General features: G+C 54.4%; 1 protein-coding gene across 3 annotated transcripts in view; it reads left to right on the forward strand.

The window, feature by feature from the left end:
- Positions 1 to 22,319, forward strand: part of LOC119096368 (potassium voltage-gated channel protein Shab) — a 55,024-nt gene extending 32,705 nt beyond the window's left edge. Inside the window, exons 4-7 of one of the 3 annotated variants that reach the window (XM_037219231.1) lie at positions 7,576 to 7,684; positions 13,682 to 13,793; positions 14,863 to 14,967; positions 21,805 to 22,319. In XM_037219231.1, coding sequence (XP_037075126.1) covers positions 7,576 to 7,684; positions 13,682 to 13,793; positions 14,863 to 14,967; positions 21,805 to 22,215 — 737 coding nt within the window. In that variant the 3' untranslated portion in view covers positions 22,216 to 22,319. Of the gene's footprint in view, positions 1 to 7,575; positions 7,685 to 13,681; positions 13,794 to 14,862; positions 14,968 to 16,710; positions 16,961 to 21,804 lie in introns of those variants that run through there. The other 2 variants (XM_037219234.1, XM_037219233.1) reach the window with 2 other exon arrangements.
- The last annotated feature ends 4,167 nt before the right edge of the window (positions 22,320 to 26,486 follow it).

Genomic DNA, 26,486 nt, shown 5'->3' on the forward strand with positions numbered 1-26,486 from the left:
GACGCCGGTGACAACGCATCGATACACAGGCTCGTTGTCCGCCAACCTCGGCCCGGAAAGAATCAGCGAAGAGTGGCATGGCAGCGTGGGAATTTCGTTTTACAGCCTCGCAGTCGCGAAATTTTACAGCAAGCGGTAGGGAGATGTGCATGAGAGTGTCCGTCACGGTTATGGTTACGCAGGACCCTGACTGAGAAAGAAACCAGTGCAACTACGCATATGAAACTGAATAACATGACCGTGCTTCACAGATCATGCATGATCTGCAGTGAATCGAATTATTAAGGCAAGTTGTTAAAGCAAACGTTTATAGTCATCGGTCCTTTTTGCTGCTCGATCAAAGCATTTTTGGTTCGGTGAGAAATCCAACCTTGGTTGTTTTGGCGCATTAAGCAATTGGGGGTTAGCTAAAAATTCCCACATTACTTTTTTCCCAGAGTGGAAAGCAATAACGGTGATTAAAAAAGTATTCTTGAACGAAAAAAACCGGAACATCTGGAATATTGACACTTTTTTGCTTTGCCTTTGGCCGCAACGGTAATCTCTAAAACGCTGATAACATAAGGTGTCACCGTGTGGGGCACGTCTCCCATTGGACAGTTAAGGTCAGAACCTTTCAGAATTATTGCGTCGTAGATAAATCTCCTGAAATGTGTGATTTACTGAAAAACAAAGATACAGTGTAAGATCATGGAAAAGAGTCATATGTGGATTAAGGGATTGTACCGTAACCCTCTGCATACTAAACTCAAAACTGGTGTTCGTCAAGTCCCACCGCTTTAACGAAGAAACGTGTCAAGCGACCGTTAGTCTGTGACGTCATAGATGCTGTCCGAGGTACGCACACGTTCACAAACAAAATAATAACTGGCGCACCAGTTCGAAATCGTTCTTAATCATGACATCAATTTCCAGTTGAGCGTCGGCCAAAATTCAACTCGGCTAATTTCTCTCCATCAAGTCATTTCGCATGTCCCTAGAAAGTTGACCGCACCTGTTTTAGACATCGCCGGCTGCCAACTTCCTTTCACTGCAGTCACACGGCGGGTCGAGGAGAACTGAGGCCATATGATTCAATTGCATTGCAAGAAGGTCCACCATTATTCAGGATATTTGCGGCATACCGTCCACCGCGTTTTTAATCAAGGCGGTATGAAAACATTATTGCACGTGACCAGATGGCCTACCGAAGGAGCTGGGTACTTACGCACCCGATTCAGGCCTGTGATGGAACTCCCTGCGCTCACTACCCGAGCTTATGATTTGAAGGCGAAGCGATGGTGTGGGCAACTCCTCCTTCAGCTCACGCCAGCGCACCTTCCCACGCGTAGGTAACTGAACATTTTAGAAAATTTGGGCGGCAAACCAAACAGCGATTGTGCCCATGCGTCGTCATACAGCTCATATTGAGCATTCTCAAAAGTGACGGCGCCATGGCAGCCACGGACGCCCCCGTTCCTACTCCAACGATCCCACGGCCCATGACCTGGACCGTCCACCCGGCCAGCTCTGTTTACTTTCTGCGTTGGCATGGCAACGCGTTTGGCCGCGACGCCTTGCTGCTCGGTGCGCCATTAAAAATTGCCGGCGGCGGGCTTGTCGTGCATGGCATGCGGCGCACCTGCGGTCGATAGCGGTGGCCACAGGCACAGCTTCGGCGGAGCGGTCGGTTCCTCCGGCGAACGGCCGCGTGTTCTGAGAACGGACGCCAGCCCGGACACGGCGGGCGTGTCTGCGGGACGCCGGACCGCGTGACCGGCCCGGGAGGGGCGGAGCCTCCCGTGAGGGTCACCGCCGCCCAGCACGGCAGGCACGGTCCGAGCGGCACCAGCCAGCTGGCCGCCGGCGAGGGGAAACCTTTCCAGGGCGCGCCGGGCGTGTGCAGACGCGCAGATGGGCGTGTGCGGCGTGTTCATTGGTGTCTGCAGACATGCGGCTCCCGCCTTAGAGTTCTGACCCGTCCCGGTACCGATGGGTCCTGGCTCAGAAGGGCCGTATCGACCTTGGCCAACCTTTTGGTGTCGGCAGCGCAGACGACCTTTCGAGGGTCTAAGCGCGCGCGCGCGACCAGTCAACCGCTCGATCCGGTCCCAGCGAGCGCACAATATACTCCGTATTTCGCGTTTGGACGGGCACCCACGCTCAGCGCCACCACAGCCCGGACGGCCCGCGACCCAGCGCTGGAACGCGGCGCCGAGTGGCTGTTGCTTTCCGCTCACTTGGCGTGACTGACGACTCTCGGCGGCCGAGGGCGACGGCTGGCAGGGGGCCGGCAGCCGCGTCAGCTGTGTTTACGAGCGCCGACCGAGCGGGTCCGGAACCGTTCGGCCACCGCAAACGCGTCGCGCCCCAGCTGACCGCCCGGCTGACCGCCCGGCCGGTCGGCGCGTGCTGGCCCCTCTGATCGGAGTCGAATCGCAGATCTGCTCGATGCGGTTGTTCCAAGTTCTTTTTAACACGTGTTGAATGCGTATATGTGAGTACGAAAAGCTAACAAAATTAACGTTCTTTAGTTGCTGATGGCGGTTAGAGGCATCTCATAGGAGTGCCTCGATCTCAGCCGGAGCGAGCTCTTTGTGTGAGTTTGGTGTATTCTGTGTGACTCACGTACCTGCTATGTGTTGGCCCATCCGGTAATGATGGTTTGCTGGTCCAGCACACACAGCTTTCTAGGAACAGACACGTAGCTCGTTCAAACTCTAAAGCATTGGTGGAACTTTCTTTGAGTTCAGTTCCCCGTGTTTATTGATTTTAGCCGTAGTTCGTGGTGGTGTCAAGGACAAAGTATTTCAGTTCTACTGTTCCCTTCCCCGATCATTCTCAGTAGTTCCACCACTGGGTTACACACCGCAACACACCAACACCAATGAGAAATGGTGATAAATACCTTTAAAACGACCTGTCGGCCTCCGGTGATTCCAAAGCCCTTCAATACAGATGGCATATGGTCGTAAAAATACGTGTGGCCACATTGCAAGCCCAATGTAAAATGTTTGCCCCCCGTGCTTTCAGTTGGATTGTGGCCTGGCCTCAGTCTTGTTATGGATTAAGTGATTTTGGCGAAGACATTCGTGCTGTAACTTCGTTGCGCATGCGTTGCGAGCCCACTGCAGCTCATGGATAGTGGGTGCTTTGCACCTCTGAACACACAAGACCACGAGACCCGGTGTGGAATTGTCAGTTAAGATGTGTAGGCTCATCAGCGCTAATGTAAACTCGGTGATGCTCATCTGGTTACAAGACCTCCAGAAACCAATATTCCAAATTGTTGCAAATGCTGCAGAACAATGCAACCATGAAAACGGGCAAATGGAGGCTCCAGAAATCTTACGATTGTCACCAACAACGGGTTTGCCAATCGTAAACTGAGGCAGCACGAGGCCAGTTGTAAAGTAAAAGCACCGAACGCCCGGTGGTCCTGGTCTATCGAGCATCACTTACTTTTGGACATGTTGTTATGCTTTGACCACTGGCTGCTTTCAGAAATTTTCTAGATTTATGAAGGAGTGGGCGGAAGAGAGGGCCGGATTTTGAGAGCTAAGATCCTGATTGTACCAACGGAGAGTCAATAGGCCAGATAGTAAACATTAAGTTATTGCCCTTCAGAAGAGATGAAAGAGCTCCACCCTATGCCGGCCGAGCACCCATAAAACCCGTTATATCAGGATATATTTTGTTATATTTAGCTGGCCATTTGCGAGGTTGATACACGTGGCAATGTGCGAGGACGAAATCCAGTCAGCGGGCATGGGAACTAAGCTGAGCAGTTGGCTTCGAAAAAAAAGCTGTTGAGTCGTTGTGATGGGCTGCGAGGCACTTCCACTATCTTTTTGCGATTGCTGCCGTAGACTACACGAAAATTAATGACAGTGACATTGATGGAAAGATGGCCGGCAAGCAAGTCGACAGCTACATTACCTAGGTAGAACCGTGGTTTCCACCCAAGCGACCGAAACCAATGTGACAATTGTAATAGAAACTCTTATTGATAGAAAGGGCAACAACATGCCACGTCGCATTCACGACGTATTACGAATCAGCACAGACGAGCACATTTACTCTTACATGTCTTAGCGCACCTAGCTTGCGTGCGATGCAGCTTCCTCTACGACAAGAAATGGCATAAGTACAACTTTCCCCGCCACGTGATAAAATTTACCCCAGAGTGGGGCAAATTGTCCGATTTGAATGGAGGTTTTCAGAAGTTATTTACAAAAATACAAAGGCATGCTCTCCAAAACTTTGCCCCTGCATAGGAAGCTGAAGTACAGATGCTGCATGTAGCTGCGTGCAGCTGTAATAATCTTAGTGCTATCCTCACTAGTGATAGCTGGAGGGAGCTCAGGGCAAAAACTAATGCGACTTTCACTTCTCTCTCCTGACTTGTAAGGTCGCTGACATAAGACAAGCCAAAGTCAAACAATGGCTAGCAACGAAGCATCTTATGCGACAACAGTGTGATAGACGAAAGCAGACCTCTCTGAGATAGCATCTTGAACAATAAGCCGCTTGAGCTTGGGATTACGACAAATTCCATTGTCCTTTGGTCAGGCACAAAGGTCCGAGAGAGGTCAAAGCCAGCCCTCGGTTTTATTGGGCAGCTTGTTATATGGGGTAGTTCCTAATGCCTGTTTGGATTTTCTCGATAACAGGGAGGGCAACAGACATCTACCTTGGACTTCTTTAAGGTCAGAGAAGGACACCGACCTTATATGACCGAGATCAGTCTTTTGTTTTTAGGAACGTATCACCTAGCATAATCCTTGACGCCTTTCAAACTAAAAAATGAAAACATTCTCTTACGATGTTGAGTGTCAGGACACTCTCAAGGTCAAAAAAGGTCACGGACATAAAGTTAACGCCACTAATATTTTACTTAGAAGAGGTATCTGTATTCCAGGTGGTTATATGAGGAGGCCTGGGGTAGTTTGGACACCATCATGGAGTTAAGTAATATTTTACCTTTTTTGACCCAGAGGTCATAATCTGTAAACCTAACATTTTGACAAAAGTGAGTTCACAGACACGTCAATCCTTTCTGTAAGTTAAGTATCTCTAACTTTTTATTGATGATAACTAATATTTTTTAGATCTCAGTGGGTCAAATCAACTCTCCACCCGTACGTGTGGTATTCAACCGACCACCCGGGCGTGTGTTTGTCGCCTCCGGGCGCACCACGGACTCCGGTACGGGTGTAAAGGTGGAGAAGGACATCAAAAATCGCAATACGTCTCTTCCCACGCACTGCGTTGGGCGTGACGTTAAATTCCTCAGAAGCTCGGGAGTTGTCCTTTCGCTTGTTGCCGTAAATCCTTTTGTCGTTGGTGGGGAGCGCGTGGGCCATGCAGTGCATTAGGCAGGCATGAGACCGAGAGTGTAGTCGCGGTTGGGTAGCTGTGTTTCTCGCAACCCGCCAAAAGAAAACAGCATTAAAGAAATCGTGGTGGCTAAGTCACCAAGCTGCTTGCAGTTGAACGTTGACACTAATGTTGGCTTCTACCAGAAACCGAAATCAGACATTTTGCTGGTAATCCAATGCTCCAATGCCTACAATGAGGCGCAGCGTAGGAGCTTCATAAGCCAGCATGTCAGCTTTGTCCGCACGTCACCGGCCGTGACTGTCGCGGGCATCGCGCCCTGATCGATCCCTTCTTATTAATGAATGCCTGAAAGACGTGCCTTTGTAGGACGCGAAAGCGCTCAAATACTCCGTGGTCCCGGCCATGATTAACAGTGCCGCAAAGTAATTAGGTTCTTTATGGTCAGCCGGCGACCATGAAAGGCTGAGGCATCGCGGCCAGCCGATCATTTTTTAACCCCCGGGATCTGAGCGGCCTTAGCCCGGCGCCGCTCGAGCTTAAGGCCTTATAAGACCTTAAGTTCGAGCGGCGCCGCTCGAGATCGAGAGGGCCCTTATAAGGGTCCACGGAGCGAAGCAGGCCGGAACGGAAGTCATTATGCTCTTGGGTTCAGGCACATGACCTTGATGGTCGTCCTATCGTGGCTTACGCTGCACGCGACGCGCGCAAATCTGATATGATGCGCCGGATCTGCGGTCCTCAGCCGTGTTCGCAGCGCAGATAAGTGCCGTGAAGTGACGCAGGATCTTTGTGGCACGGGATTTTGCCCGGACGGCCCTGGCCAGCCCGACCAGAAGTTTCGAAAGCCTCTCGTCATCACTTTGCTTGAGAGCCGGCGTGGAGCCCGCCTGGAAAGGAATGACATGGACGCTCAATCAGCTTGGAGGTAGCACAACCCACAATATTCCGATCCCGTGGTCTAGAGTGAAGATGATGGGCTCGCGGTCCAGCGGTGTTCCAGAGAGTGCATTGTTTGACCCGACTGTAATAGAAACATCAGCTGGAAGCTAGCCAACGAGGCTCAGACCCGGCCTGCGGCGGCCGTGCCACAGCATTGTGCGACACGTAAAACCCTTCGCAATCCTTTGGTTAAAGGGCGGAGACAAAATTTTCCGTTCAACTGGACGGCCCAACTTGGGTGGTGAGTTCAGGGCACACGCAACAGGCTATGCTTTGGAGATACCGCGCACCCAAGGTCGCTCATGCACACCATGTGTATTTAACTTATAAAAAAGAAAGAAACATCGCCCTGAAAGCATTGCATTGATCATTGTCAGCGAGACTTGACATGGTCGCTTTCAAACATGGACGTGTTCAAAAGATAGTGATGATTCGGCGCAGCTTGGGAAGAGATGCTATGGAGCGGCTGTCATGCTTAGCGACAAGCTCCAGGAGCGGCCGGCGGCTCAGCGTGTCCGGGTGTTTGCTGTGTAAACGCTCCTATGCAAGGCGAATCGTCAGCACTCACGGCCGCTGCCGCCGGCTGAAACGGAGGACAATAACCAAGTAGAGACAGTCGCATCAGTCAATGCGACTGCCGGGTCGCATTGACGGCCTGCCCCTGACAGTCCGCAGTCTGGCATGGACAGGCCGCAGACCCTGACGGCCGCAGTCTGGCAGGGGCAGGCCGCAGCCCCTGACAGTCGCAGTTTGGCAGGGGCAGGCCGCAGTCCCCGACAGTCAGCAGTCTGACAGGGAAAGGTCGCAGTCCCCGGCAGTCAGCAGTTTGACAGGGAAAGGCCGCAGCACCTGTCAGACTGCGGACTGGGACTGGGACAGGGACGGAGCTCAGCGCTGTCACCGCCGCGCCCGAAAAAGCGTGTGGTGACAGTCGTGTTGCGACGGTCGTGTGGCGACGGTCGTGTGGTGGCCGACGTGTGGCTGCCGTCATGTGGTCACCGACGTTTGGTGACCGTCATGTGGTCACCGACGTGTGGTGACGGTCGTGTGGTCGTGTGGTGACTGTCGCGTGATCACTGACGTTTGGTGATGGTCGTGTGGTGACGGTCGTGTGGTCGTGTGGTGACTGTCGCGTGATCACTGACGTTTGGTGATGGTCGTGTGGTGACGGTCGTGTGGTCGTGTGGTGACTGTCGTGTGATCACTGACGTTTGGTGACGGTCGTGTGGTGACCGACGTGTGGCGGCCGTCGTATGACGGCGCGACTCAGCCTTTGTCTGCCCCGACCCTGACCTGACCCCGACGCTCCCGCAGGGCATAACATGAGCATCGGTGAGGGTAGCGTCACCAACAGCACCAAGGGCGACACGGGCACTGGCTGCTTCCGAAACCACGAGCACGTCATCAACAAGCTCACAGCCAGGTGAGTGTCGCAGCTGGAGCCCTGGCGGGGAGAGGAAGGGGGGGGGGGGGGAGGCAGTCCACGGTGCAGACCCGCCAATGGCAGGGTGCTTCCCGGCTGATGACCGAGCCTCATCGAGATCGAGGAATTGCGGTGTAACACCTATCCTGACCCATTGGTCTACCTGCGAGAGTTAGCCAACGGCGCTGACATCAAACTCACCCTACCTTGCGGACATCCGCCAACGAAATGCGTCGACTTGAACACCAACCACAGCTCTTCATGAAACAAAATCACGAACCGACGGTTTTCTGAGTAGTATCAGCAGGAACATGCGTACCATAAGCGGCACAGAGTCACCCATACTTCCTGCTCATGAATAGTTCACGAATCTAAAGCTGAGCCCCAAGTTGAACCATCTCCGAACCATGCACTTACAAGACACGATCCTGAAGTGCCTTGGTTTTTGGTTTTGTTACTGAAACAATGCAATGAGTCGCGAATAAGGGATGAGAACAGCATAGAAAGTGTGGTGTATGAAAGTGTGGCGACGTTGAGTGCTTACATTTTCACTTCCTGACTGTCGATTTTTTTTTCTGTCGCGAAGCCTCTTTGTGCTCACCTTGCTGCAAATGCGAGGCATGATCTGTAATGAACCACTGTGAGCTCACTTGTGATAAAAAATTATTGTCATGCTCCTCGACATGCAGATCAAGCAGAATTACCAAACAGTGTGTAATGCTTTAGGCGCCACAAATGCTGAACAAAATACAGTGCGAAGAACTAATGACGTTTGTGGCGTTATTTCTTCAGAAAGTTGAATGTCGTGGTGCCATTAATATATTTGCAGGTTAGCTCCATTCCATAACAAAGCAAATGTGTGCTACACAAAGCTAAGACAAAGCATCGTTTGGTCAACGACATGGATCGAAATTGCGACAGACACATGCTAGAAAACGTAATTTGCTGACAACTAGCGTAAGGTGAGAAGGCTTGAACAGCATAAGAAATGAACCACCGAAAATAATTTTTGTTTTATAAATACCTTTGGGCTCTAACTGTGAAACGACTCAAAAGGCTTTGCTTCAAGGCTTCATTTCGGTCCTTGGATGGTAAGCGAAGGTTAGATGCGTAACATCTCCAGTGAAGTTTGTTTTACTTATCTTTCGGTTGGGTGCTGTGACGAAATAATTATTGCAGCCTATCTATGATTGCTCACGTACGCTGCAAGCCTTCGCATATGTTTGCATTAAGTCCGTTTTTTTAAACAGTCACGATCAAGTGTGCATCACTGTGCAACTGCCCAATAAAACTGTGTATGGGGACTAACGTTATCCTGCTTAGACTGCATGCCTAACCCCTTTATGTTGGCTCGTTCTTAGGAGCCCAGTTCTCTGCAAGGTAGACTTTCTTAGACAGGCAGACTCCCAGGTAGACTTCTTCAATCTTATGGTGCCCATTTCGCTAATGACATGGATGCCTTACGCCTCACAAAGCCATTTGAATTTTGATGGCATTCACGATAAGGCAGATATGGGGTAAAATGAGATGGCCTCTTCAGGAGCTTCACCTGTTACTGAACTGTATGAATACTGCATTTCTTTCCTGCATAATGATGCCGCCAAAAATGTTTTAACACGTGGCTTCAAGAGTGGTTTAAGTCGCACACCTCACCCTTCCCTTCGCCTATGCATCCAAGCACCTACATTTCCATCCGTTACTTCTGAGCGCGTGGGCACTACAGCCCAAATCGCCAAATCAGCTCCTAAAGCTGGCGAGCGTCCACACTCCTTCGGGGCGTGGGTGCGCCCGCCCGGTCGCCACGCAGGTGCACCTGTGCGCTGACCTCGCCGCCGCAGCGTGCGCACTTGCCCCAATTGCGCGCACCTGACTGCTGATTAGAGCAGAAACACCTGACAAACGCGTCCCAGGCTCGGCCACTCCAGCGCCGGACCCAAATATTTAATGGGGCGTGGTGTGCTTAGCACGCGCGAGATATTGCCGCTCGTTGGACGATTTGTCGCGAGTGACTGCGCGCGCGCGCCGCGATCGCACCGTCACCGTCGCACCGATCGCACCGTCACCGTCGCGCCGATCGCACCGTCACCGTCGCACCGATCGCACCGTCACCGTCGCACCGATCGTCACCAGACGAGCCACTTGGGCATGTCAAGTTCATACCCGGTAGCGGCGCAGGGAGCTTGGCGACGGGCCGACAGCGAGAACCGTACAATGTGACAGGGTCGACGGCAACGGATAAACGGTTTTCCGCCTGCACTAAATCATCGCAGACTTCCATGCTCGTTCACGAGAAATGTGTGTGGCCACTGACTCCCGCTTCCACTGGACTAGAACTCGTGCTGAATCGCACGAGAATCGACCTTGAAGCACTGGCAGTGGGATCTTTCCCGCTACCTGCTTTCTTTTCAGCATTAACTACATGAAGCATCTGTACCCAAAGCTGGTCAGCCTCGCAGCCGTGCCCCTGCCCCGGCCGGTAGTCCGAAGCGTGCTGTCGGCAGAGGCCGGTCTCCGGGCCTGGCACTCTCCCCTCTCCGGCGCCTCTGACCCGCCCGCCGAGCCGGTCGAGCCGCGAGCGCCGTCCGTGTCCCGTGTTTGCCCTCCCCGTATTGAATTTCGATAAGTGACCAGCGGGGATAGACGGGGGTCAGACGCAGCGTCGGGAGGAGGTCGAGGTCGGCTGCACCGTGCATGACCCAACCCCACCCCTGACGTCAGGGGGAGGCCGAGGTCTGATGCACCATATACAGTCCACCCCCACCCCTGACGTCAGGGGGAGGCCGAGGTCTGATGCACCATATACAGTCCACCCCCACCCCTGACGTCTGGGGGAGGCCGAGGTCTGATGCACCATATACAGTCCACCCCCACCCCTGACGTCAGGGGGAGGCCGAGGTCTGATGCACCATATACAGTCCACCCCCACCCCTGACGTCGGGGGGAGGCCGAGGTCTGATGCACCATATACAGTCCACACCCACCCCCCCACCCCTGCGTCGGGGGAGGCCGAGGTCTGATGCACCATATACAGTCCACCCCCACCCCTGACGTCGGGCGGAGGCTAAGGTCGGATGCACTATATACAGTCCACCCCCACCCCTGACGTCGGGAGGAGGCTAAGGTCGGATGCACTATATACAGTCCACCCCCACCCCTGACGTCGGGCGGAGGCTAAGGTCTGATGCACTATATACAGTCCACCCCCACCCCTGACGTCAGGGGGAGGCCGAGGTCTGATGCACCATATACAGTCCACCCCCACCCCTGACGTCGGGAGGAGGCTAAGGTCTGATGCACTATATACAGTCCACCCCCACCCCTGACGTCGGGAGGAGGCTAAGGTCGGATGCACTATATGCGGCCCAACCCCCTCCCCTGACGCTTCGTAGGCCGCTAAGCAGTTCAGAGGAGCGTCCGAGGCCAACGGATTGGGTGGCACACACACATCGCAAATAACACACACCCGCTGGAAATGGAACCGCTTTGCATGACCAGCCGGAGCCGTAAACAATTTGCCCCATTGAAAAGATGAACACGATCAATTGGAAATAATCGGCGATGCTGTTTCATGGGGGTACATACATGAGCCTTGGATGGAAATTGCATGCAAGGGCATAATGGCTTCATTTCAACATTTTGGACGTTGCGTCTGAGTTGCGTTGTTTAGCTAAACACTGTCTAAAAGAGGCAAGACCCCAGCAGCCCGAAGCCATCGACAGACATGTTGATCGCTGGCTTAATTGCAGCTCTGGTAATCGCATCGCGCAATGTACCTGTGCATTATACGATAAATGTGGTTGCGGGAAACAAGATGATCAGAACCATGTAATGTTCTACGGATCACTTTGCCCTCAGTTTCACAAGCATTGATACTGGTGTGCCATGTAGTAACGATAGTCGTTAGGCTTTTGTACAAATGAGCGCTCTCGGAAATGAGTTGGCTTGGAGCCGAAAAGGCAGAATGTCGTACAGAGATGTTGATTTTACTTTGAGCAGAACGTGATGCCGTCATCGTATCAGGTGTGTAATGCGTATGGACTGGTACGCGTATATAAGCTGATGAAATAGCGTACTTAGGAGGAAAGGTGGCGCGCCGTTCCAGCCGGAAACGAGTGCGTGTATGCAGCCCATATCTCCTATTTTCGAAAATGTTCCCCACGACCACCCAGGTAACGTATACCGGGGCGCGTGGCAGTGTGCTTTATTATTTCATCCAACGCGCTGCTGGAACTGCAGATTGCCTACACTTTGAAGCTTTCCTTAAAAATGCATGAGCTCAGAAGTGTCTTCGTCTGTATTAGAATAGTGGTTCTTTTCCAGCGATCGAAACATACTAGCATACGAGCAACGATGGAGCCGGACACTATCGCCTTGCATCGTTGTTGTGCGTCATGTGGCATAGTTAACACTCGCATTGTGTTGTGCAGTGTGCGCACGCCGTGGTCGGTATTGCGCATTGGTCAGCTGTCGCTGAGTATTTCATTCAATTAAGGCTCTCCAAGACACTTCAAACACAAGTTCTCGATCACACGGCTACCCAAGTCCGATGAATGGCTTGACACCTAAAGTGTTACTACACTATGTACTTCTTTATTCCGCTCGATTTTATGGCGCATGCGGAAGGCACCAAATCATTTTCACGTCTGATGGATTATCATTTCAATCACAATGAATGATACATCTCGGCAAGCTGTTATTCGATATCCCAGCGCACTGAAGCAGTAGAGTATACACTCTTGTCAGTTATCAATTTTCGCTAATGTGTTAAGTTTAATGAAACGTTGATGACGTTTCGACGATTAAATGAAGCCACAAAGAACTGGTATGCTAATCAAACTGCTGTGACCAACTTAAAGTTGCTGATTCGCCTGAAGTGGAGTCAGTAAATGTAGGCCTCCCGCACAGATTTCACTATTTCATTCGTTCATTGAAGTGCGCTGTGGAGCAATTTGACTAGACGTTCCATCTTAATGCAGTTATTATTTTCCGATTGAAATTGCTCAGTCTAGATAATCCATCTTAATGGATTTATTATGTACCAGTTGAAATATCTCAGTCGTTCATCATAGATCATTAACGCATAGGAACTGAGTTAGAACATAACCAAGTTACTTTTAAAAAAGTAATAAGAAAACTATATTTCTCCGTTGCTTGGTTGTTAACAAACACAAAACACAAGTTCGACAGGAATATATTCAGTGCACGTGCTGAATGCCTAACGATTTTGAGGAAGACCCTGTGCTACAGTCGTCTGTATCGATTACCACAAGCATCGACGGTACCCTCCCCGTCTTCGTGAATGGTGGTCGGGTGTCGAATAAAAACATCCACTAGGGGTCTTTTACAACCATATAAGATATCTATAATAGTTGGAGCTAGTATTCTGTTGCTAATCTTGTTATATTGGCTCGTCAGTTTGAGTTGGGAGTCCGTGACACCACAAATCACGAGGCATGGAAGGTGTGACGATGTTACAGTCATCGCACCATATTCCGGCGGCTGGTGGTTCCATGATGTTGGCCTCCTGAGAGCAGCATGGAATATACCTGCGATGTGAGCATCAAAACAGTAGCATAGAAGCCTTCGGTCTTCGCATTCACTTGCCTGACAAGGCTAGCTCGCTCTCGCTGAGGAGGCCTCGCCAGCAGTCTCCGGCCGCCCGTCAGTCGAGTATCGTCCGACGGGCTGGTGCAACCCTCACCTGCCGCCGTTCATGTCCTCTGACCAGCAGTGCTTCGACATCCGCCCTTTTCTCTCCCGGTTTATTTTCGCCCTGTCGATCTTCATCTATCACTCTTTTGGTCTTACTTACTACACTGGATGCCGGTGAACTTAGCTGCTTGACCTCATTTTTTCCTTTATTCTCATGCACCTTCGCTTTTAACCTTCTCTTTTATCTTTTCTCGTTAGATTATTTCGAACGAGATTCCTGACCGCGCTACAGCCTCAGACTTCGCAAGACGGTGCACATGACGCTGCGGCGCCGCCGTGTTTCAGGAAGAACAGCCAAGGGCTGGTGGCGCCCGGCTCACCCAATCCCGGCGAGCGCGAACCGGCCGACTCGGGCGCCGAGGGCGTGGCCAACACGCTCAACTCGCCGCGGCCCGCGGTGAGTGGTCGGCGCGCTCCGTCAGCCGACACCGAACAGACGGAGGCGCCCGCGGCGCCGCTGTTGTCACCAGCTGCCGGCATGGACGCCAGGGACGCGCTGGCGACGCATGTCGGCTCCGTGCTAGAGGGCCGGATGCGCTGTCAGCGAAATTGGTCAGTGCTGTGGTATGGTGTCGGAGACGGGCCCGTTACTGTTGCGTTTCGCACTCCGAGCTCTTGTCGACTGTGCTGGGTCAAAAGTCTGAAACAGACCACCGACAAAAATGCGTTTTAATGTCAGCTAACGTTTATATACCGTTGAATAGTGTGGTGTACATGTTTTATCCAAGCATGACATCAAACGAAGCAAGTTACTTGTGTAACAAACAAACAAAAACATCTGCCTGCTCGCTAAAAGCAGCGAAACTCAACAAAGAAGTGAATAGAAAATGGGCATGTCAAAAACGGTTCACAACTGCACGCCGAAAGACACACCCAGGCACACACCATTCTATTACGCCAAACCTTATCAGCCGTCACGAACTAATTGCACGGTTGTATGTTGGATGGCACAAAATTGTCCATTTTGGAAGTGTCGTATTGAGTTCGGGTACCACGCACTGGTAAAACGGATGTGTTTTAGATGCCACATAAAATGCACATTCATGGGCCAATCGTTCTTTGAGTCGCTCATGACGTGTCCTCTGCCAGTGTATGGTGGAACCGTTCCGAGTATCAACACCGTATGGCGGAACCGCTTGAAAAAAACATTACCAGGTATTCGGACACCCAAATTCTTTAATATTTGTGCAACGGGTGGTATTCCAGTATATTTTTGTGGTACCCGAACCAAGTACTTTTCAGGGCGGTTATTATGCAGGCTTTGTGCCCGCGTCTTTCTGCGCTAGCTTCTACGAACTCTTTTCTTGGCAAGCTATATCTTCCAGGCCTCAAATCAGCATGTCGCATCGCTGATGTCTCACAGGCTGGCATATCAGAGGAGCAGTAGCACACCTTGAGACCGTCTGAGTGAGCGCACCGTTCACTTCCACTGCCCGCAGCCACGGTTCTGCGTTTCTGTTTCGTAGGCTTCACCCCGAAATTGGACGCGGTTAGCCAAGGACAGGCCGAAAAAGGAGCGGCGCGCGACCAAACGCGTTTCTGTAGAATGTTGCTTTTGCACCTGCGGGAAGGTACCGAGAGACTGCGGCTGCCGGTGCCGCCGCCAAGTGTACTCGTTGGATGTCGCAGGCCAGCTGTCGTAAGGCAGTAGACCTGCTTGATTGGAACACGATGTGCCGAGCTGTGGGATGCGGCTCGGGAGGGCGCCCGGCCGACCCCGGACGCCGCTCCAGTCGGAGCCTCGCTGGCGCGAGTCCGCCGCTCGCGCGCCTCGTCGCGCGAGGAGACGCGAGCCTCCTCGGCGGCGCCGGGAGCCGCGGCAGCCGCCGGCGGGCCGCCGCTCAGAGCTCGCCGACGGACCACCCGGCCTGGCTTGAGCTCTGGCCGGCGCGGGGCCGGTGCGGGTCGCGGCACCTCTCGCCGGCGTCCGTGGGGCGGCCGCCGGCGCCCTCCCCGCCGAGTGACATGTGTAGAGGTACATTAGCGCTACGTGCCGTTAGGGGTGCGCCCTAGCCCGCCAGGAGCATGAGGCGTGATAGATCCGAGCCAGAGTGCCGCTGCCCTCTCCCGCACGAAGCCTAGAGTCTCTGCACCCTGAAGCCTAGCCGGCTGGCTTTCTGCTGGCTTCCTAGCTGCATGGCGACCACTCTCAGCTGCCGCGAGTCTTGGCATGCTTTCTGCAGTCTTCCTCCTCTCTTCTTTTTTCTGTTTCTGCCTTGCTCCGAACTGATTCTCCACGGAAGAGTGGCAGCGGAGGCGACGGCAGAGCGCGGCGAAGCCGGAAGTCCAGCCTTGACGGTTAGTACTCTGAACCTCACTCACCTTCGACCGGGGTCAACGGGGTCAAGGTCGATAGCCTGGGCGCTGACCCCCACGATGGCGCGCGACCAACCCACTGACGAAACCGGCAGGAAGTGCCGATTTCCGGCGACGGAAGTGAGTTCGGAGCAGCAAAGGGGCAAGAAAATCTGCAGCATTACGGATCGCCGTCAGTGGTCAGGGAAAAACCACAGGTCTTCTGTGTTATTAACTATTGATTTGCTGCACAAAGGGCTTGGACTGCGTTTTTAGCCTTCACGCCCGTTATTTTCCGACATTGCCATGCTTCGTTTTTACCACCGACCGTTCAGTTAGCGTATTTCTTTCGTTTCTGTTGGCCGCTCATGCGTAAAACCGGATATGAATTGCCTCCGGATGGTCAATTCTCACATTTCCTCTATAACTCACCCAAATTAATTTCCCTGCAAAAGGTCGCTCGCTGCATGTCTCACAGGGCGGCGGAACCCCATCGTTTATGGTGCCTGTGGATGTGGCGTGCTACGCTTTCTACTAATATAGCCACTCACATTGATTTCCTTTCGATGATTGGTTTTCCCCTCGCCCACCACCACACCGGCCACGCTGGTTGGCTGGCCCAGTCCACGACTGGGTGCTGGGAGGGTTCGGTTAGTTCGGAACGGGCGGGCCGTCAGCGGCGGCGCAGACGAGGCCTGTCGGCGGTCCAGCGCAGCTAACCCATTGCATGGCATCTGGCCGACTCACGGCGCACGCCCCGCGTGCGCGCACCCTGGGTTCTCTCCCCCTCCTGTCTGCCGCTTAGTTGGTGTTTTTCTCCACTACTCATGTCGGGCGTGGCGCCCCCGCGGCGGGCGCGGGCGCAGCTGCGGCGCCAGCGCCGCGCGCACCACTCTGGCTCGGATCTTCTGCAATGAGTTAGCTCCGGACCGGCGGTGTCGGCGTCCTCCGGAGGGTCGTCCAGTCACCCTCCGGCGGTGTCGTGCCGGTACCGACAGGTCGCGCTGTGCTGGTTGCAGGCCCTCCAGGCGCGCGAGGTCGGCGAGAAGGGGGCTGAGAAGGGGGAGGAGATCCCCCTGCAGGAGAAAACCGAATAAATGCTCAATATTTTGATACTCACCTTCATCTCAGGTAAGCGTAGCTGCAAAGATCCATCGAATGAGCCACGCTGCAGGTGGCTGTGCATCATGACCCTGTTTCTGTCGCATTGCAGTTGACGTGACTTCTCACCGGTAAGTAACAACCTCGTGCCGAATGTGTGGTAGTAGAGCCCAGCCGAGGGAACAACAGGGCCACTATCCCCCTGCACCCGTCCCCGACCTAAAGCTGCCGAACACGTTCACATCCTCGGTTACCGGCCAAATCCGACATGCTCTTCCATCATCCATGGTAAGCCAGCGGCACTGCACCTCGTCCTCGCCGCCGGCCCTCTCCCTAGGCGGCAGCACGGGTTGCCTGCCCGAGGTCAGAGGTCACAGAGTCTGGCCGTATCAGCGCCCGCGGCTGGAATGGCGGCCGTCGGTGCCCTACCAAGTCCACGCAATCCTCGTGCCAGCCGCCGCTGACGCGCAGTACCGACGACGGTGACGTCCGCGGCGCCAGCTCAATACCCAGGCTCTTGCATCAAAGCGGGCTTCCCGCCGTCCAAACGTGGCAGGCTTCGATCTCTTGCCATCGCCCCGCGGCGGCGGCCGTGCGTGGATCGAGGTGAACCCGCCAGTGCTTCGATGGTTCGGTGCGCCGGCCCCGGTGCACTGGACCGAGCGCCGCACCAGAAACAAATGACGATTGCGCCGCTGGCACGCTGGCCCAGCGCCGCGCCTCTGGGCCGGCCGGCGGCCGCCAGTGGGGCGAGGCGGGCAATTTCGGCGGCGGTGCGGCTTTATGGCCCCTCGGCCGTCACAACAGTGCCGGCCTGGCTCGTGTCCCGCCGGTGGCCGCGCGTCCGGCTGTTTACACACGCGGCTCCAGAGGGCAGGCGCCACGACCCGGCGCTCTGTCACTGCGACGGCGACCGTGTTTTGCCCCGCCTGCCGGGCCCGAAACTGGGCCAGTGCCTCCGGAAAAACGACGCCGCCCGCCCGCCCCGCCGGCGGCCGACAAGTTTGTTGCTCTCTGGCGGTCGGCCCGCGGAAACGATGGCGTCGGCGGGTCGCGTCGCCTCTGGAGCCGGGTGGGCTCTCGCTGGCGGCGCGGCGGCCCAACGCTCGCAATGAACAGCGGTGCGTCGCTCGTGGCGACTAAGCTGGGCGGCCACAGGCGGCTGCGGCGATGCGTTATTGATGAACGCTCGGCTGCAGGGATGCGTTATTGATGAACGCCGCGGGCCGCCGGCCACTGATGATATCTCGGCAAATTGTCGCTCTCGACGCGACGGACGACAGAGTGACTCTGTCGGGCGCGAGCGATGGGGGTGGCCGGCCGCGCGACCCGGCGGCCGCGGCTGATGGCACGGCTAGATGATGGTGTCCGACGACGCTATGATGACGAGGCGTCATGTGTGCGCGATCAATGGGAAAACGATCGTCAGCTGGGATTAACGACGCACCGGTGCCGTCACGCGCTGGTCGTCGGCAGGTGAAGGCGGCCGCTCCGGCAACGCGGCCTGCTCCTGCCGGGCCGACGGGCAACCGCGCGTCCGCCGCCTGGCGGCGGTCAGAGCAGGCGCGCGCGCGCTGGCGCTGGTGCACAGCGCTGCGATCGGGCATCAGAAGCCGCCAGGCCGAGCGACGTCAGACAAACGCCTGCCAGGGGCTGCTGTCGGCCGGCAGCCGTGGCTTGCGCAACCGTCCGCCCTTGTGGGTCGATGACGGACGTGTAGAGGCTAACCGAAGGGGCAGTGCAAGTGGCAAACATGAGCCATGAGTTTCTAGCTACACCGCATTGCGTGGCATCTAGGCAGCGTCGTGTTCAGCAGACGACTGCCGTTGCTGATTGTCAGGCCTGATCGCGCATGCGCACACACTGAAAAAGCATACGGAGCTCATCATGGCTTTACCGGAGATGGGATGTCGGTTCAAACACTGATGGGTGACCAGGGCGTCCGTTTCCCCGTTGCCAAGAGATTCGGCCCGCATCACGTCTGAAACTAGCGCAGGCGATATACCTAGCATAACATTTTTCCACGAGAGGCTGGCCGTTTCCCTCTGTCCCACATAGTTCCATTTGATCTGTACATATGCACATTTGTGGCGCATTACTGGTGATCCCTAGCAATTGCCACCAAGTATTCTGCCGTCCCTGGGTTGTCATGGCTTTCAGGGTCACGCCGCTCTAGTTTGGAGACGACGAGCAGAGCACTGAAAGTACGGCTTGTTTCCCTGCAGTATCTTCAAACGATGGCGTTAAAGATTGACATATCCGTGGGTCGCGGTCCCGGATTTCAGTGTTGGTTTGGGTCCGAATGAATCTGTGGGCACATTTCATGGAACTGCCAAAACACTATGCAGTCACATAAGTGTGAAAAAATATGCGTGAACTGTGCGCATACGTGATTCTAGTCATCCGGCGGGCACGTTGGAAGTGATGTCTTCGGAAGGTGGACGTAGTTCTAGAGGAGGGCTGTTGACAATGATTTTAACGTTATTTGGTGGCTTAATAATTTTGAAGACCCTAATTTTTATACGTTCCTATAGCTGATTAGAGTAGTTTGTTTATGGGTGTATAGCTTTTATGCTTGGGCATAGTTTGTATATCTGTTGAATTTATGCAAATATATATATATACATATACACACACACACATATATATATATATATATATATATATATTATATAATATAAATACCAGTATCTGTACCAGCGGAGCTCATATAATTTCTGAGAGTACTGATTTGATTAAATTTGTTACCTACTGTATTGGCCTTCACTGAGGTAACGATCAGCGTATCTTGCTCATTACTCCTTTGTACATCTCCTTTGTCAAATGCAATGAAATACGTCCAAAAGTAACAAGCTCTGTATATGACATGTACAACAACAACCTTTGTATATTGTTTCCGATTGATACCATTGCCAATCATAATCCGTCCATAAGGACCGCTGAATTTAGTCTTAACGCGCTTACACGGAAGCATTTTTTTTAGAACAGCATGTCACTTGCGCACCAATACGAGCATCTGGTGCGTCAATTACAGGAAGAAAACAGCTGTGCACCATCGTGAGAAAGTTCTCGTCGACAAAAAAACAAACGTCATGGTAGGGGGGTACGCAATGGAGCGATCTGCGCCACCGCCGAGGGCATTTTCCAGAAAAGCTGCGGTAATCGAAAAGCGGTTCACCGACCTGGCCATTCACATTTCGGCTCATGCAAAAATGTACGTATCATCCGATAATGACCCTTTGCACTGGTGCACCGAAGAACAAAAACATGCGTGTTGTAACGAACTGCCATGTCGCTATGATAAATGAGCATGACATGGTATGGTGTGTCATTGATATGTTATGCGCTAAGCACAAAAATGGCGTCATGTTATTTTGGTATCGGACATACAGCAAACAGAACTTACCTGCATGGCGACAATGGAATCAGAAAGCTAATAACTCGGCGTCTTATGTTTGTAGCGTCCTGAAGCATCAAGATGGCCTGAGAAGTACATATTTCACCCCTCCCAACACCCTCTCGATGCCTGGCTCCACGTTACACCGCACTGGTCGCACAGCTGGCATATGACCAATGCAGTCGCTGGCGGTACGCTCCATAAAAGAGCGTAGCGGGATGCGTCGTGTTCCCTTTTTGTGAAAAAAGCAAAAACTCAAAATAAATAGGGTCCAGCGCGACTTGTCAGGAGGTCCGCTCCCTGCCTAAGGCTAGCCTCAGCTCCGCTTCTTCCCCTGCCGAGCTTCCACCCTGCTCTACCGACACCGATGCTGGCCAAACCTCGGCTCTGTCCCTGTGCTGCGAACCTCCGAACCTCAGAAAACACTGTCCCGAAGCCCACGTTACCGATGTTAATGCTGATCTGTCATCTTTACGAAGATCTGGACCGTGCCCTTTACCGCAGACCATGCGCGATCGGGTGTATAGGTCTGTGCTAGGTGTCCTGTCACCCACTACCCATCTCGACGCCCGGCCTCGGTCGACAGCAGGGTGGCTCTGCCCAGCACCAGACCAGCCCGCTCCCAACCTGAGCTGGCCCATTGCTCTGAAGACGCCTCAGCGTCCCGCGACACAGACATGGCAGCTGTGTTCTGACTCCTCATCAGCTGCCCTGTGACTACTCATCAGCTGCCCTTTGACTCCTCGCCAGCTGTCCTCTGACTCATCAGCTGTCCTCTGGCTCCTCACCAGCTGCCCTCTGACTCCTCGCCAGCTGTCCTCTGACTTCTCATTATCTGTCCTTTGACTCCTCATCAGCTGTTATCGGGCTCCCCGTCAGCTGTCCTCTGACTCCTCACCAGCTGCCCTCTGGCTCATCAGCTGTCCTCGGGCTCCTTGTCAGCTATCTTCTGATTCTCCAACAGCTGTCCTCTGATTCCTCATCAGCTGTCCCCTGACTCCTCATCAGCCCTCGGGCTCCCTGTCAGCTATCTTCTGACTCCTCATCAGCAGTCCTCGGACTTCTTGTCAGCCATGTTCTGACTCCATATCAGCAGTCCCCGGGCTCTTTGTCAGCTATCTTCTGACTCCTCGTCAGCTGTCCTCTGATTCCAGCTGGCCCTCAACTGGTCCACAGCAGACCGAGCCAGTCAGACCCCATGGTTACCGAGCTCTCGCTCCCAGCTGGCCCACGGTAGACTCCTGTCTGTCCCGCCAGCCGGTCTGCGGGAGATCTAGCCCGTCGATCGTCACATCTCAAGCTGACCCACCTCTCACCCCAATAGTCGAGACACAGACCGCTGGGCTCTGTACACGAACGACCAACGGTAAACTGGGCTTTGATCCCGAAGCGACCTGCGGCAGAGTGTGCTCTGCGCCAAGCCAGCTCAAGGTAAAACGGCTTCTCAGCTCAAGGTAGACTGACATCTCAGCCAGCCTGCACGACAGACAAGGCCAGTTGGCCCCGCAGCTGGCTCATGGCACACTGAACTCTGCCTCTAGTCAGCCCACAGTTACGTGGTCCCTTGCTTCTCAGCAGGCGTCCCGGCCGGCGGCTGACCTGCCCTGCGCCGCAGGACTTTCTGGAGCCGGCCGGGCCGCGCCGCCAGAGCTCCGAGCCGAGCCGCTCCGCCGCCGCACCCATCGAGCTCCAGGCGCTCTCGCAGACCAACCTGGACCTGCTCAGTCTGGAGAGCAGTGACACCTTCACCAGCTGCCCCACGCACCCGTTCCCCTCCGAGGGCGACCTCACTGCCGACAGCAACCTCTACGTCAACCCGCTGGACGGCGACGGGCCGGTGGCGCACCGCGAGAGCCCGCGTTGTTCGCCGCGGCGCCGGCCGCGCATAGCCAGCGCCGGCGACCCGCCGCCGCCAGAGGGTGCCGCCAGTCAGCAGGGCTCGCCGATGCTCAAGCACCGTCGGGCCCGCTTCCAGGAGGTAGGTGTGCCAGCGAGCGCGGGTGGGGCGGACCGGATGGGGCGTTAGACGGCGCCGACGGTACCTGGAGCGTCAGGCTTTGGCTGGATGATGTCTGGAGTATTCGCCTTGATGATGAATGTCACTTGGTCTGGATATAACATGGGGATGTGACTAGGTGATGTCTGGAGCGAGAGATGTGGCTGTGTGATGTTTTTGGAGAGTTATGACCGTTGCTGGGTGATGTTTGGAGCGAGTGATGTGGCTGTGTGATGTTTGGAGCGCCGGACTGTTGCTGGGTGATGTTTATAACATGAGGATTTGGCTGGGTGATGTTAGGGCGTCGGCTGTTGTTTGGGGAGTGACGCGTGGATGACTTTTGTTTAGCCAGTTTTTTAGACTCGCCAGACAACAATCAGGAACGTTCCTGGCGAAAACCCGGAGCATTTCACAAAAACTTGTGAAACTTCCGATTGTATGTGGCCGCTTTGATATCCTCAGCATGAGCGTCACTGATTTAGCATCTTACGGAAGTTCTTCTCGTCGCGTCTTCACTGAGGAGGGAGGGAGAGACAGATCAGTATGTGGCTTCGGGCTCCATTGCAAGATGTCACACGGTGTGCCCTCAGAGGAGAAGGAGGGCAGGGTGGAGGGGAGGTATATCGCTTGGCTCCACTGTATGCTTCTTGAGGAGCGTCGTCCTATTCGGGACGTGATGTCCTGGAGGCAGGACAGCCAGTGATGGGGTGAGCCCGTCCTCACTTCATCACGTCATTCGGTGCAGTCTGCTCAGAGTGTTAAAGACTGTCACTCATTGGGACCAGTTATAGTGTCTTTACGTAGATCTTTATGCAATCGGGATCATCGTTGAACATCAGGAGGAGTTTGCTTCGACGGGCGCGGGCTGCGCCTTTCCCCTGCTAAATGCCGTAACGACTGCTGCGCCGCCCAATTAAAAAGAGTCCTTATTTCCAGTGTACCCTGTGTTGTCACGGTTGTCTTTTCAAATCATATGGGGAATTTAGATAGCGAACAGTCACTTCTCGTCAAGCAGGCTGGAGAATAGCTCTCAGATAATAACCACTGATCGTACGAGCTTGATGGAACTGTGCTAGCGGCTCGACGCCCAAACTGGAACAAGTCTAATCAGCTCTCGGCTCAAACGCCCCTCTGGCTGACACTCTGTCCTGATCCCCTGATTATCAGCTTTAGTGTGGCTCCACACGCTGCACTGTCCCAGGCCTCGGTTGCCTTCAGCACCAAGCGGACTTTAAAGTGACGCTCAGATTCGGTGAGCGTGCCCGGAGGTCTAAATTCATCAGCTGGGTTGGAGTTTGTCATAAGTTGCCGTTGAAACCATAAATGCCATGTAGCTCGACTATGAATGGCGTGTCCTATTTATCGCATGAATGCACCCACGCATACCAATCGGCGGAAAGGTGGCGATGATGACGGCGATGGGTTGGATCAAGCACGTGGATTTGTCGGCTTTCCCGAGCCTGTCACCTGTAATGTTGTTCCTTGCTTACCAGACAACAATTCCAGGAGCTTCTGGTTTGTCCACTAATACTGCACCTCAGTCGAAGGCGTTGACAGGATGTCGCTCAGGAAAAGGCCACGTCGGGCCAGGGGAGGCCTTCTGGCCCCCCTGGCCCCTTCCTCCCTTAGCTCACCTCTCTGATGGCCACTTAGGACCAGCTGTTTGAATACGGAGGACTTTGTAAGTTTGGACTCCTATTTTGAGGCTTAGTGACCCGTGTTTCGATGTTTGAGGCGTTTTAGACGTTTTGGAAGACAAGGCTTCAGCCGCTTCCATCGGCTCCGCCGCTGGTTTCCACCGTGGAAAGTGCTATGTATGCTTTGAAGGTACCCGGCCCGCAACTTCCAGCTCCTTCAAATTTCAACATTTGGCCTATGGCAGCGCATGGAAAGAAATGTCCTGAAAAGGTCAGGAACTACTGTCGGCGTCCCCCCCCCTCCCCCCACCGCCCATCGTGACTGGAAGGCATCACCCGCGATCCCAGCCTTCGTGCCACGACGGCGCTCTCGTGGCCATTGGACCCCACCGGACGGGATGGGGCAGCGCAGCCCTGACGCGCTGTCACGGCCTTCTGTCACCTGGGGACGAGCACCGTGGACCAGACGGGCTCTGAATCACAGCCGACCGGATCGTGTCCGGCTGGTGCTTTACACATTTGCGGTCCTAGATATAGAATAGCGGACTGGGCTTGGTTGCAACACCATTTGACGATTTCTTTACAGATTCTTATTTAAATCCCCCGGTATTTTCTTCAAGCTTTGTACATGAAATTGCTGTCCCGTAACTTGGCTTAGCGTCGTTCCCCGAACAAATATGAAATTAACGTCCTCACTATTGGCCTTCAAACACAAAAATTCCTTCATTTACCCAGTTACAGTGTATTCGCCGTGCATGGCACCAGCCACCGTCAGCCTGGGTGCGCCTTTACCTAGTTTAAGCGCAACTATTAACTATGTTCCGATAGCATCTAATATTCACCAAGCTAATGACTTCAAGGCTCGGTTTTATCGCGACCTCGTCAACCACTGCCGGAAATTTTTAACCGTGCTTTTCGCCTGCTTGTTCCGGTGACCCTGCCCGGTCAGTGCGGGACGGGGCGGGCAAGGTCCCAGCCACGGCCATGGAGCACGACAGACGAGGCCCCATGACCCTGGACACGATCCAATATGCATGTTTTATGGATGCTCCCCCGCCGGAGGTGGTCACGGCACTGGGTCACGTATTCGCTGGGAAATTATTCCACGCTGGCGTGTGACCAGCACCATAGCGTAAACAAGCCGCTTATTAGGGCGTGGACCTGGCCAGACCTGGCCGAGGCTATAGAAACAACAGATCCGGCGTACCTGGATGGGATCGCTTCTGTGTGGCGAACAGCCGAAGGGTTGCCACGCTGACTGTTTTTGTGTGGGAAGCGTATGCACCAGCGGCGGTTATTTCGTTGTTGTTTGCGCTGAGGCTGGCGAAATTGCTCTTAGTGTAGCCAATACTGCAGAATATTCCTCATAATCCAGAGCAGCAGTGGGAAAGTGCAAGTCAAGCCTCTACGTTGGGTTAACTTGCATTGCTCTCCGGTAACATGCAAACAGCAATGACATACTCTATTACTGCCATATTTGCTCATGCAGTGTATTTTAAATGGTGTGTATGAAGTTTGTTCCACATATATCATAGCCCACAGGTATGAATTAGCGCCGCTGCATGTACAACTATCATTCCAGGCCCAGTCTTGATACACTCCGTTTTCGACCACGCCTCACTTCAGATAAATTCATGCTCTCCACATCCCACCACGAAACTTTCTCCTGAGATAAGGCAAGATCGACCCAACGAACCATCGCATCATTTTGCACATCAAAGCCACCCACGAATCCCTGTCTCGCTCCGCAAACTGAGCACTCCCACCGGCTGGCGATCAATGGCCGCCCGTCCAATCGTATCAGCAGAGGCACCGGGTCAGTGGGTCGCCCACTCGCCAGTCGCTCAGCACGCACCCCCTCCCCCTAAAACGGCCTGGCTCCGGTGGAGGGGAGGGGCAGGCTCTCCCGTGCGCCGGTGACCTTTGTCGGCCTGTGTGTTCTCCGCGTCCGACCACCGCGCCAATCAATGCCCATTCAATGGCACCATCGACCGCCCCGTGCTGCGTCAATGTCGGGGCTCATTGCCTGAGCGGTCTCTCGGCACCCCCCCCCCCCCCCACACTCCTCTCCTCCTCTCGGCTCCGCGGCACTGCAGGGACGAGAAGCGGGGGGAGCAGAGGTCCCTGCAGTGCCGCGGAGCGGGGGGGGGGGCAGAGGGGTCAGGACATGTGCGCCGGCCGCAGGCCTCCAGGGCGGTCAGCCACGGCCGAGCGGGGATGCCGTGGGTCCGAACAGCGCCGACCAGACAGCAGCCGGGGGGCAGTCGTCCCGGACGACCCCTGACACGGCGGGGCGTCCCTGCACGCGTTGCCCCGGCCGGTGACCGCGCCCCATCAATAATTGCCGTTAATTCGGCGGCGCGGGCACCCGAGCGCAGCTCCGCACTCAGCGGCTCTCCGTACTCCGTCTCAGCAGACTCGGCGACTCTCCGTACTCCGTCTCAGCAGACTCGGCGGCCGCCGGCGCCAGTCCGCGTGACCTAGATGCATATGGCCGTCCTTCTGTTTGTCTGTCCGTCTGTCTGTACGTGCCTGTAACGAGTGTCCACACTGCGATACATGTGATGCTGGCGCCTGACTGTGTTTCCTGCCACTGCCCCGCGTCATTCACAGCGTCCTACGTTGAGATCCCACGCCCCTCGTGGGGCCTCGGAGCCTCCTTCC

This window comes from Pollicipes pollicipes, unplaced genomic scaffold (genome assembly GCF_011947565.3).
Source record: "Pollicipes pollicipes isolate AB1234 unplaced genomic scaffold, Ppol_2.1 Scaffold_4295;HRSCAF=5057_pilon_pilon_pilon, whole genome shotgun sequence".
In the NCBI taxonomy this organism is placed as follows: Eukaryota; Metazoa; Arthropoda; class Thecostraca; order Pollicipedomorpha; family Pollicipedidae; genus Pollicipes; species Pollicipes pollicipes.